Source organism: Hemibagrus wyckioides, linkage group LG18 (assembly GCF_019097595.1).
Source record: "Hemibagrus wyckioides isolate EC202008001 linkage group LG18, SWU_Hwy_1.0, whole genome shotgun sequence".
NCBI classification, from domain to species: domain Eukaryota; kingdom Metazoa; phylum Chordata; class Actinopteri; order Siluriformes; family Bagridae; genus Hemibagrus; species Hemibagrus wyckioides.
Window position 1 is genome coordinate 14,174,390 of NC_080727.1, and position 11,445 is coordinate 14,185,834.

Below are 11,445 nucleotides of genomic sequence, written 5' to 3' on the forward strand. Positions count from 1 at the left end.
GAACAACACTTGACATACAAAGCTCATGGTATATAGAGAATATTTTCAGTATATAGGTATATAGAGAATATTTATACACTTACAATACACTTACAATACAACTTATTTATGTGGACATGGTCTATCTTAAAACTTGGATTTTTAGGAAAAAAATAAAGGTGATTAAATGTATACAAATCTTATAAAGCTCTGGATTAACACCATGTTTCATAACACAGAGTCTGACCTGCCCCATGGAATTCAGAGCGACTGATGACCTGTAACTAGACTCCATGTTGCAGCCGTCCTGTCACGTTATACATCTACGGTGCCAGCCTTTCTCTATTTTTAACATTCAGGCACACAGCAGATATAAGTGCACTCAGTCTTTCAGCAACAAAGCAGGACACAAGCAACACACTGACCCGCTGTTGGACAACCTTCATTTTGACCTACTTGTCCGATACCATGATCTATATTTTCCTGCCATGTTAACCTCATAGTAAGTTCAGGCTTGTATTGAATGCATGTGTGTATCTGATTTACTCATTCTGACTTGGGTTGAATGAATGGTTGCTGAATTTTGTTTCATTTTCAGCCACATGAGGGAGTTTGTGTTTTATTCTATCACTGGGTCATTTTCACAAAGGTTTACAACTGAGGTCACCTTTAGATTTTGATACAGATTCTTATACTTTTCAGACAATCCCATGATCAAGCTTTGATTAACCTACTGATTTATAGATATGGTAAGTTACAAATCTTTGTCTCAGAAGACAAATTGCATAGAAAACAAACTCAGCAAGCTTTCAAATGGCTCTCTGTTAACAATTATTTTAGGGAAGACAAAGGACTTCGGGATCTAAACTTCATAAACACTGCGAGAGCTGCCACTACAGACGGTGTAAAGTTCCCATAGAGATCTCTGTGTCATGCATGATCATCAACTGCCGCTTGCTGTGTGGAGCGTCATTTCACATGTGCAAAGAGGACGAACACATACTGCTGTGTCCTAATGAGAAGGTTCCCTGCATCAACGTGCATTACGGTTGCCCTCTCACCATGTGTCGCTCGAAGCTTGCCAAACACCTGGAAGTTTGTCCTGCTAGTGTGGTGGTCTGCTCCATGGAGTGGAACCGCTGGCCCATTGAAGAGGCAGAGCCTCCTGAGTTCTACAAAAATATCTTAAAGGAGAAGTACACCCAAGAGCCTCTGGACCTTTCCATGGCACTGCGGGATCAGAGGCATCTGTTTCAGACCCTCAAAATGAAAACTCTTTTTCCTGAACTTATTGAAAAGATTGAGGAGAAATCTGTCATTCAAGAACTTGAGGGAGCTGTTGGAGGGGTACCTAAAGATGCACAAGAAGCCTTAACATCTATAAGTGATCTCTTAGGCCTTGAACCTGAAGAGAGGGAGTTAACTCAGGAAGAGAGAGAGGCAATAGCAAGGGACACTAATATATCAGGCATTGAAAGGTATGACATCTGGGAGAGGATGTTCAGTATGGAGATGAGTGGTTGCAAGCAGACAGTTAAGTCATTAGGCACTAACCCTGCTTCCAGTAGCAAAGAGTTGAAACCCCAAGCAAATCCAAGCAAGTTGGACATCCTTAAAGAGGATATGGAAACAGCAACAGGGAATTCAGACACATTTATTTATATGCCTCGTTTCAATCCATATGAAATGGATGAAGATAAATTTTTGATAGCAGCATCCTTGTATGCGTGTGATACACGTCCAATAAAGACATTTGTATATGAACATTTGGAGCCCATGAAGATCAAAACTGTGAAAACGTTCAAAATTCCCACCAGCTTCAAGGCAAGGCCAAGTTGTATACGCAATCCTTCTCATTACAAGAAAGTTAGCAAAGCTGTGGACACAGCAGACCTGAGCATTGAAATGGATGAAATGCCAAAATGGGATGAGGTTCAAGCGACCCTTCTGTGCTCTCTGGAGAAGGAACTCAGAGGACACCTCATTGCAGAGTCCAGCGCTGCAGATGCGCTGCTTAAGGATGAAGGAACTCAGACTTATGACTTTTACTCTGCTCCTTTCAAAGCAGATGCATCTCTGGCAGATCTCACAGCCAAGAGGGCTCTGCAGCTTCATGTACAGATACAAACTGAGAGTGTCACCAATAGACATAACAAATGTAGCTCTGCATTCACATACCTTTGCAGCCATTCATACAGACGAGATGAGTTTTCTTCTCACTATAAGAACGTTCATTCAGATATCCAGTTCTCTTTAAATGGCTGGTTTGAACAAAGGTGTCCTCTGGCTTATTTGGGTTGCACCTTCAACCAGAGGCAACTCCGGCCTTCTACGCACAAAGCCATGGTCTCCTATGACAAAGACCTCAGCACATTCACCCTCAAACCTGAGGTGCCATCCATTCTCTATGAAGGTGTGGCAAAGGTGACTACAGAGAGGAAGCGTGCACGGAACCAGGATGCTCTGAGCAAGTTGCCTTTTGAGGTTCTCATCCACATTGCTGGGTTTCTGGACAGCTTTACACTGTCTCAGCTGGCTCTTGTATCCCAGTTAATGAGAGAGGTGTGCGGGGTTTTGCTGCAAGAGAGAGGCATGGTCTCGCTCAAGTGGGAAAAGAAAATCTACTCACATGGTAGATGGTGCTGGAGAACTAGACATAAGGTCAGATTTTCCAGAGAACCTAATAACCTCATGCAATCGCTTCATTTGAGTTATGATGTGCTAACAGATATTTCCAAATTCCTTTAGGTCTGGGAATTCAGCAATTTGTTTTACCCTGTGGATAACTGGTGCTTGGACAATTTCCCTTCAATGTCTGAGCACCTAAAGGTCTGCCCCTATTATGAGAAGGAGAACAGAACAGAACCAGTACCCTTAACTGGTGTCTTCGATTGTGAAGAACAAGAGAAAACACGGAGTCTTGTGTCTATGTTTAGGAGGAATAAATGACATTTGTTGAGAAAAAGTGGGGAAAATAATCAACAACAGGGTGGTTGTGATGCAGCCTCATGTTAGTTAGTGTTATCACTCTATATTAGGCTGATTATTTTCCAATAGTGGCAATAGTTTATCCCTTGAAAACCACAGCAAAAGACTCCTTCCATTAATGTATAACAAGCACTTTTTAAAATCTGTAAATTATTATTAGACTAGAAAGCCATTACCTAAGAAAATTAAGAATAAGTGCATTAATGTAAACCTCTGATTTGCAGCTGGCATTACAGTATTAAGTATTTCTAAACCCATGCAATGACATGTCCATTATCGTGATCTCTGGTCCTGATTAAAGGCTAAACTCTAATGAACCATGAATTATGTCACAATTCCACCACTCACTATTATAAAGCAATATTAGATTAATCATTTTACATTGTCTTCCTTGTATTAACATTTGTATTAACATATACTGAAAAATAATAAATTATTTTTAATTACTTGGGTTATAATGATGTTTATAATGCAGTTGTCTAGATAAAAGCTCTTTTTTTGGTGTTTTTATAATTATTATAGATTATAGAAGAATTCAATTCACAACATTTTTGACCTTTGTCATGAGGACAAGTACAATTTGCTTACTTTGTGAAACAGGAATGAAGAAGCAGAAGCAGGCTTATTGCACATATCAGCAGGTTTGCCTTGATTTTATTTTTTTTTTAACAATGTTCCTACATTTTTGGGGAACCGAAAGAATTTTTGCCCGATTGCTGTGACATAATACTATTTCCTGGTTATGTCAAGTAATGAGAGGAGAGGTCTGAATCTTTAAACCGACACTGGGAACCTGGTGAGTCTGAAACAGCTATTTACATTTGTGTGATAATGAAAAACAAAAATAGTCTGAATATTGGATGAGTTACAATAATTTGCTTTGCTGTTAAAGTTACTCTCTAATGGTTATTTATTCTCCATGACTCTTTAGATTATTCAGGATGCAGCTGTCAGTGCATCTGTTTGGAGTTGTCTGGGTAGCTGTACTGTTGTCCTTTAGTCTCTGCCAGGATATCTGTCGGGTGCAGGATGGAAAAACTGGAGTGCCAGGAGTTTCTGGGCGAGATGGCTGGCCTGGACAAAAAGGAGAGAAAGGAGAACCAGGTATGTATTCAGTTGATGTTGCTTTATTGGTTTTAAGCTTAATTACAAATTGCACCATTTAGTTATATTTATTTGCACATACATTTGAAAAGACTATATTCTGGGTGGCATGGTGATTGTTTTCCACCTCGCCACTCCAGGGTTGCTGGTTCAATCATGAGCTTGAGTTACTGTCGGTACTTCTCCACTGGGTTTCCTCCAGGTTCTTTGGTATCTGTAGAACTGGTGAACTGGCTACACCAAATTGACACTAAATTGTATAATTGATTTGCATCCAGGAGAACCAGTGCTCCCAGAATAGGCTCCTGATCCACCATGACCCTTACCAGAATAAAGAGGAATGAATACATGAATGGATGAATTAACATTGTATTGCATGGTTTTAGGTTTGCAGGTGGCGCTGAGATATGAAGACCTGAGTGCTTTCAAAGGAGATAAGGGTGAGGATGGTCCTGTAGGAGACCTTGGTGCTAAAGGTTTCCCTGGTGAACTTGGTCCCCAGGGCCCCATCGGACCTCCAGGGAATCCTGGCATGAGCGGAGCAAGTGGAAATTCCAACACAAAAAAGGCAGCCTTTACAGTGATCCGTAAGATTAATGCGAACCCCAGGTACAACAAGGCCTTGGAATTTACTGAACAACTTGCTAATTTGAATAATGACTTCAACCGCCAAACAGGTTTTTTCACATGTAGCGTTCCTGGAGTGTATTACTTTGTGTTTCATTCTGTCTCTGAAGGTGACCTTTGCTTAAAACTGGTCAGTGACAACGCAGCTAAAGTGAGCCTGATATTTTGTGACTATAACCAGCGTAGGTCAAGTGTATCACAGGTTGTGTCTGGTGGTGCAGTGATTGAGCTTGCTGCGAGAAATAAGGTGTGGCTAGAACCCTTCAAACAAATTGAACACAGAAGGGAGACAAACAAAATGTCCAAAACTGACATGACAGTGTTTAGTGGATTTCTGATTTTTGCTACTGGATAAAGAAAATAGAGATAACAGTGCATGTTAGAATGACTGCCATTGTAATATTGGTAGTGCTCCAGAAGTTTCTGCAATCATGGATTTTACTGCAACTTTACGTTAAATGTTAGATTAAGTGTCCTATGTTTTTTTTTGCAACCCAAATGGACATTTCTGTTGTAAAACGCATTCTACAATAAAACCTTTTTGCGAAACTGGTGTGTGCATTAGCCTCTGGTGTGTGTGTGTGTGTGTGAGATTCTTTTTGGATTATTCATATTGCATACATGATGGTTACATAACATAAATATACATATAAAAACAATATTTAATTGACTTCATATGTTTTGACTGATCTACAGTAAAGCAGAGAGTCTTCCAATCACAGTGTTGCTTCACCTTAAAAAATATTTTTGGGATACAGTGGCTAGCATAAATTTTTTCCATGGTTTTGTTTTCCACATTTTGTAGTGTTGTAACCTACAAGTGAAATGGACCTAACTAGAATTAGGTCAGGAATCTTTGCAAATCAATTCAGAATAATTGAAGGGGATCAGTATAGTTTGCATAAATATTTATAAATAAAAAAAGGCATAAAGTATATAAAACATATGATAGCATATAAGCCTCCCACCGATCCCCACCCCAATGCAGTGAAACAGCTAGATTAGAAAACACATCAGAAGTCATAAAGTTGAGTTGTGCAGAGTGGACCAGTGTGCAATTAAAAGGTTCTCATTATTAATTATTAATTAATTCTTATATATTTTAAAAAGCATATATATTTAAAAAGCAGCATGAAAAACTCTCAAGAGAGAAATGATTACAAAATGGAAAAAGTCTGAAACACACAAAATATAGAACGGGGTATTAATACTTATGCAACCAATGTGTAATTTCAGAAACTTTATTATTTTTGAGTTGACCGTTTTGCTCAAAAAGACTAATCTAAACAGTTCACTGCTTATGAATAACTGAAACTTCAAGCACTCGGGCTGAGTAGTGATCTAAAGGCGGTGCTTTGTGCAGTGAAGTTTTGAAAAGAGGAACACAGACTATTCGAAGCTTTAGACTTATACTGCCAAGCTGATGTTCTGCGTTAGCCATGTTTAAGCTTAAGCTTACATTCGGAGCTCTGTTGGCAGCGTTGCTTTGCCCTTTAGCTGCTCAAGACACATGTCGTGCAGGGACACCTGGACTGCCGGGTATTCCCGGAATTCCTGGACGTGATGGAAGAGATGGTGAGAAAGGGGAGAAAGGCGAGACAGGTAGGTACTTTTTGTTTAGTTCTTTCCTCAAGAGTTCACCACTTCATGTGTAACATGTTAATAGGAATACTTAAATATATAGGAATATATATATATTTTTTACATTACAGGACTATTGTAAATTTCCCACTGGGATGAATAAAGTGTCTATCTATCTATCTATCTATCTATCTATCTATCTATCTATCTATCTATCTATCTATCTATCTATCTATCTACAATCCATCTATCTATCTATCTATCTATCTATCTATCTATCTATCTATCTATCTATCTATCTATCTATCTATCTATCTATCTATCTATCTATCTATGATAGCTAATGACCAGAGAACAGAAACTGCAATGAATTGCTATTGTAGGAAGAAATAGAATAAAATATATTTAAAAAAAAAAAAAAAAATAATAATCCTAAGGGCCAGTGTGGGTGCAGTTTTTCATTACAGTTAAGCAGCAGCCACATCTGATTCCACCTGTGAATTCAGTTGAACCCGGCTTACAATAGTAAAGAAGCTCTGATTTGAACTGTTTCTGACTGAGAAATCCAGTTTTAAAGTTCCACTTAGAACCTTTTTGGAGTTCTATAAAATAAAATGTTGTCTCTTAAGGTATTTTGACTACTAGCTTTCTAAAACATTTCTAAAGAACTCTTTCTGAAACGCTTTCGAATAACTTTTAGGCTTCCTATTGAGGGAAGAATACTCAAGAACCCTTTAGAACATCAAATGACCATTCTTTTGATTGACCCACAAATTATACACATCACAGTTGACTGGATATCAGCTTTTTTTTGCAAGCAATTCTCATTTATAAATGTCATAGTAGTAAGTGTCATAGTAAACACATATTTAATGTGTTTAAACCTATTTTATGGAAGGCTGTAGTTTATTTAAGACAGTGTGTTTATCTCCACAGGGCAGACATTGGAGCTGGTGAATAAAGTGATCAAAGGGCAAAAGGGGGAAACTGGCATTAGAGGTTCTCCGGGAAAGAGGGGTGCCCCTGGCAATCATGGACCACCAGGACCACAGGGTCCACCCGGGGACATAGGAGATCAAAGTGACTCCAAACCACAATCTGCATTCTGTGTTTCTCGGGAAACCACAGCAAATCCACCCCATGACACACCAATCATCTTCCAAAATGCCATCACCAATGTCAACGGGCACTTTAATATTAGTGAGGGTAAATTTGTATGTCACATCCCTGGTACCTACTATTTTGTGTACCATGCAACATCTTATCAAAAGACACTTTGTGTTAAGTTCATGGTGGATGGAACGATGAGGGCTAGCTTCTGCGACCATATTCAAGATGACCTTAACGTGAGTTCAGGGGGATTTGCTGTGTACCTGAAGCACAACAGTAAAGTCTGGTTGGAGGCTAATGATAGGGTAAATGGCATATATGCATCTGGAAATACTGGCAACAGTGTCTTCTCTGGTTTCCTGCTTTATGCACACTGAAAGAGATCTAGTGTTTCATGAAACACACCAGATAATAAGATTTTCATTTACAGTCAATATATGTACAATCAAGAACACAAAATGTATTTCTGATTTCTGTACCACTAATAAAATGCTACTTTGACACAATTTGCTACTTTTGTTTTTATTATCTCTCCATGTCCTATCCTATCCTATCTTATCCTGTCCTATCCTATCCTATCCTATCATATCCTAGCATTTCATTTCCATACCCTATATTTCTCTCTGTAGTTCTTTAGTAAGGGTCCATTATTCGCACGCATAAAGTAAGCTCCAGATGACAATTAAGTGCAGTAATCTCACTTTTGATCCCAGACTAATGTTTCTGTCTGTCCATAATGGCTTCAACTGTGTCAGCGCAGAAGTAGCTTGTGCTTTTCTGGAAAGGACTTCCTGCATGGAGCCTTCATCAGACACAATTGATCCAAGACACTGCAAGCTGGACACAGGGTTAAGTGTTTGTCTGTTGATTTTAATGTCTGAGATGAATCCATTACTGCTGTTGGTCATTTGCTTTGTTTTTTTCTGACCTGATTTCCATTCCATATGTTCAAAAGGTGGAGTCAAGTCTTTCAACTACACTAGCAAGTTCTTTTTACTCTCCTGTTAGCCCATCTATGTTGTCAACAAAATGGAGGTTGGTGATCGTTCTACCTCCAATGCTGACAGTTCCTTCAGGGTCATCCAGGGCATCTGTAATGATGCGCTCCAGAAAGATGTTGAAGAGGAGAGGAGAGAGGGGGCATCCTTGGTGTACACCAGTTGTTGTTCTGAAGCAGTTTCTACTGGCTCAATTGTGGAGGACTGCACTGGTAGCATTGTTGTACAGATTTTGGATGAGGTTGGGTGTTTGGATGTTATATTTCTTTATAGTTGCCCTCAGAGCAGAATGCCAATCAATCAATACTCAATCAAAGGCTTTCTTGAAGTCCACAAGCACATGATACTGGTGTTGCTTATGCTGGAGGTGTTTCTCAGATATGATTTTCAGGTTAAATATTTATTCTGTGGTGTTCTGTCCTGCTGTAAATCTGGCTTGATCTTTGCTAAGATTTGTTCCAGTTAAGGTTTTAATCTATTCATTTCAGTTACTGTTGTGTTGAGCTTGGTGGTCATGGTGTCAATATCAGTACCTTTATTGTCTAAGAGGAGCAATGATGCAAATTTCCCTCCTATCGTTGTTTGGAATATTTCTTGCCAAGGTTGATCGGAAGCATCATTTCTTGATCAAGATATAGTCGATCTGGTTGTGTACCAGGAACTGTGCCAGGTCGATAATCTGGATGCCTTGTGGAGGCCAAGCATGTTTGCCAGCAAGAATTTGTTGTATCTGACAAACTCAAGGAGCCTTAAGCTTCTATCATTGCTCTCGATGTTACAGTAGGGACCGCACGTGTCCTTTGGGTAGGCATCCTCTCCAACCTTTGCACTCCAGTCTCCTTGTACAATAATGCAGTCCTTCTTGAAGCCTTGTGAAGTCTTCAACCTCACTGTCCTCATAAGTGGATGTACCCTTGCTTTCATGCAGAACAGTAAATATTTTCTTATGTGAAAGGACATGACACAATAAAAAAATAAGAACACTAAATTCTAAAAACTTTAAATGTTCAGTTGTTCCTATGGGAAAAGGTTCTACGTAGAACATACAGGAGGTTGCAAGGAGAACATAGATGTTAAAAGCTTCAAAGAAACTATCGGAAAAAAATAAAATAAATAAAACAAAGGCAGCAGCTGTAAGGAATGCAAACATTTCTCCATAAAAATAAAATTATTTCAGCTAATGGGAATTGTTACATGTCGTTTTAACTATTGGCATTAACTATCATCATTTAATACTAATACAAAGGGGTCTAAAATATTGCAAATTGTAATGTTTTCTGCACAAGATGTTCTTGTTTTTTGCTAATGCAAGCCAAAAAAATATATATTTATTTTTTTTATTTTTTTTGTTATTACTCAATCCAGGATTAATACATTGCTGAATATGCATTTTATAACTTCCTTGTCCATGTTGTGCAATGCTGATGTTCTCCATTTGAAAGAGGAAAGAAAACTAGAATGCATTCTGGTAGGAAATGATTGTTTTTAATCTCTTACACTTGAGGCTGCCGCTGATTTTTCAAGCACTGTGCAAATGGTTCTTGGAACAATGGTAAGAAATTGAACCAAATTCATCTTCATGCTGTGTAATTTAAGAAATATTCACAAAGTTAATAACAAAAAATGTTTTAATAACTGATTAGTAAAAAGTTTGTTCTAAAAAATAATTTTATTATTATTATTATTTTATTATTATTATTAGTAGTAGTAGTAGTAGTAGTAGTAGTAATACTTTAAAATAGTAGTATTAATTAAAAAAAATGTATTATTGTTAAATGCAGGTATCCTTGTCAGTGCATGCCCTTATACCTGTCAGCGTTTTGCTATGGGTTGTGACCCCGTCTGTCTCAGACAAATGTGATGGCCACACGGGTTTCCCTGGTCTGCCTGGAATCCCAGGAACTCCTGGTGCTAATGGAAATAATGGACCAAAGGGGGAAAAAGGAGACCCTGGTAAAAAGATTTTACTTTTAAAATAATTTTTTTCATGTTAAAATTTAAAAGAGTATTTAACACTATGGACAAACTCTTTATGCTGTAAATCTAAAGGAAGTAATAATTTTTCAAACATTTAAGATAAATATACAGTAATATATACATTATGTGTCTTTGTGTGTAAATATTTTACTACAGCATGATAATATAGCTATTTTCTGCTGTGCTCTGGCTAAACAGAAAACTGTCTTGGTTCAAGAAATGTAACTCTCTATTGATATGATTAATATCTATTTACATGCAGGTGAAGACACACACCCGGTAAAGGGAGCCAAGGGTGAAATGGGCTTTCCCGGACGCCCCGGCAGACCGGGCCTCATGGGGGATGTAGGGGGATTTGGTTTACCAGGTCCAAAGGGTCCAAAGGGCTCAAGGGGGCCTTTTAAGATGGTCTCAGAAGTTAATCCTGTTTTTTTCTCTAATAAAAGAAGACAACAATCCAGAACATCTGTACACCAAAATAGAATCGTTGATTTTGAAGACTCGGTGTCTCCTGAGAAGGCTGGTATTGGTCTGAGCAATGGTGTTTTCACAGCCACACAGTCAGGTGTTTATTACTTTGTGTACCATGTGTCTGCGAAGCAGACTGCTTGCCTGTGTATGAAGCAGCAGGACAAAGTGGTGTTGAATTTATGTGATTTTTCTGAAGGAGTACTGCTGACCTCTGGGTCTGTGGTCCTGGAGCTGAGGCAAGAGGACACTGTGGCTGTGTATGTGTGCACGAAAATGAGTCAGATCCTCTCTACAGATACTGATAGCATATTCACCGGCTTCCTGCTATTTTAATTAATCTCTCTTATGACAATTCAGTGATGCTTTCTGGGTTCTCTTTGCTTTTTTTCCCAGTACTTTCCAGTATCTCATAAAAAACTTTTTTCATTGAACAAATGGAATATAAGTGTTGCAAATAAATCTGTGTAATCATTTGACTGACCATTTAATGCAAACAAAAATAAAGTTGTTCTCTATGCTGAAATGTTCTTAAATTGCTGGGCAGGACATAATAGCATACTGGCACAAATAGAATGGACCATTAATAAATTAAAAATGCAAAATGACAAAA

General features: G+C 38.4%; 4 protein-coding genes across 4 annotated transcripts; all 4 read left to right on the plus strand.

Annotated features, from left to right (window-relative positions):
* Nucleotides 1–344: 344 nt before the first annotated feature.
* Nucleotides 345–3,574, plus strand: fbxo40.1 (F-box protein 40, tandem duplicate 1). The gene is made up of 4 exons (XM_058416453.1): nucleotides 345–481; nucleotides 682–728; nucleotides 820–2,640; nucleotides 2,728–3,574. Exons 2-4 carry the CDS (start codon nucleotides 726–728, stop codon nucleotides 2,926–2,928), a joined length of 2,025 nt encoding a protein of 674 aa, XP_058272436.1. The 5' UTR covers nucleotides 345–481; nucleotides 682–725; the 3' UTR covers nucleotides 2,929–3,574.
* Nucleotides 3,575–3,628: 54 nt separating this feature from the next.
* On the plus strand, nucleotides 3,629–5,247 carry c1qa (complement component 1, q subcomponent, A chain). Its single transcript, XM_058416455.1, has 3 exons — nucleotides 3,629–3,763; nucleotides 3,899–4,071; nucleotides 4,458–5,247. The coding sequence occupies exons 2-3, from the start codon at nucleotides 3,909–3,911 to the stop codon at nucleotides 5,051–5,053; spliced, it is 759 nt and encodes a 252-aa protein (XP_058272438.1). The 5' UTR covers nucleotides 3,629–3,763; nucleotides 3,899–3,908; the 3' UTR covers nucleotides 5,054–5,247.
* An 821-nt stretch (nucleotides 5,248–6,068) lies between these two features.
* Nucleotides 6,069–7,895, plus strand: c1qc (complement component 1, q subcomponent, C chain). The gene is made up of 2 exons (XM_058415493.1): nucleotides 6,069–6,300; nucleotides 7,216–7,895. Exons 1-2 carry the CDS (start codon nucleotides 6,138–6,140, stop codon nucleotides 7,764–7,766), a joined length of 714 nt encoding a protein of 237 aa, XP_058271476.1. The 5' UTR covers nucleotides 6,069–6,137; the 3' UTR covers nucleotides 7,767–7,895.
* Nucleotides 7,896–9,784: 1,889 nt separating this feature from the next.
* c1qb (complement component 1, q subcomponent, B chain) lies at nucleotides 9,785–11,308 on the plus strand. The gene is made up of 3 exons (XM_058415491.1): nucleotides 9,785–9,939; nucleotides 10,169–10,340; nucleotides 10,627–11,308. The coding sequence occupies exons 1-3, from the start codon at nucleotides 9,922–9,924 to the stop codon at nucleotides 11,166–11,168; spliced, it is 732 nt and encodes a 243-aa protein (XP_058271474.1). The 5' UTR covers nucleotides 9,785–9,921; the 3' UTR covers nucleotides 11,169–11,308.
* Nucleotides 11,309–11,445: the final 137 nt, after the last annotated feature.

Bases quoted from the DNA above. Each gene is read 5' to 3' on its own strand.
- fbxo40.1 (XM_058416453.1), top strand. The intron at 2,641-2,727 runs GTCAGATTTTCC...AAATTCCTTTAG, and splicing joins GCTGGAGAACTAGACATAAG to GTCTGGGAATTCAGCAATTT.
- c1qa (XM_058416455.1), top strand. From the start codon at position 3,909: ATGCAGCTGTCAGTGCATCTGTTTGGAGTTGTCTGGGTAGCTGTACTG. The intron at 4,072-4,457 runs GTATGTATTCAG...GCATGGTTTTAG, and splicing joins AGGAGAGAAAGGAGAACCAG to GTTTGCAGGTGGCGCTGAGA.
- c1qc (XM_058415493.1), top strand. From the start codon at position 6,138: ATGTTTAAGCTTAAGCTTACATTCGGAGCTCTGTTGGCAGCGTTGCTT. The intron at 6,301-7,215 runs GTAGGTACTTTT...TTATCTCCACAG, and splicing joins AGGGGAGAAAGGCGAGACAG to GGCAGACATTGGAGCTGGTG.
- c1qb (XM_058415491.1), top strand. The intron at 10,341-10,626 runs GTAAAAAGATTT...ATTTACATGCAG, and splicing joins GGGGGAAAAAGGAGACCCTG to GTGAAGACACACACCCGGTA.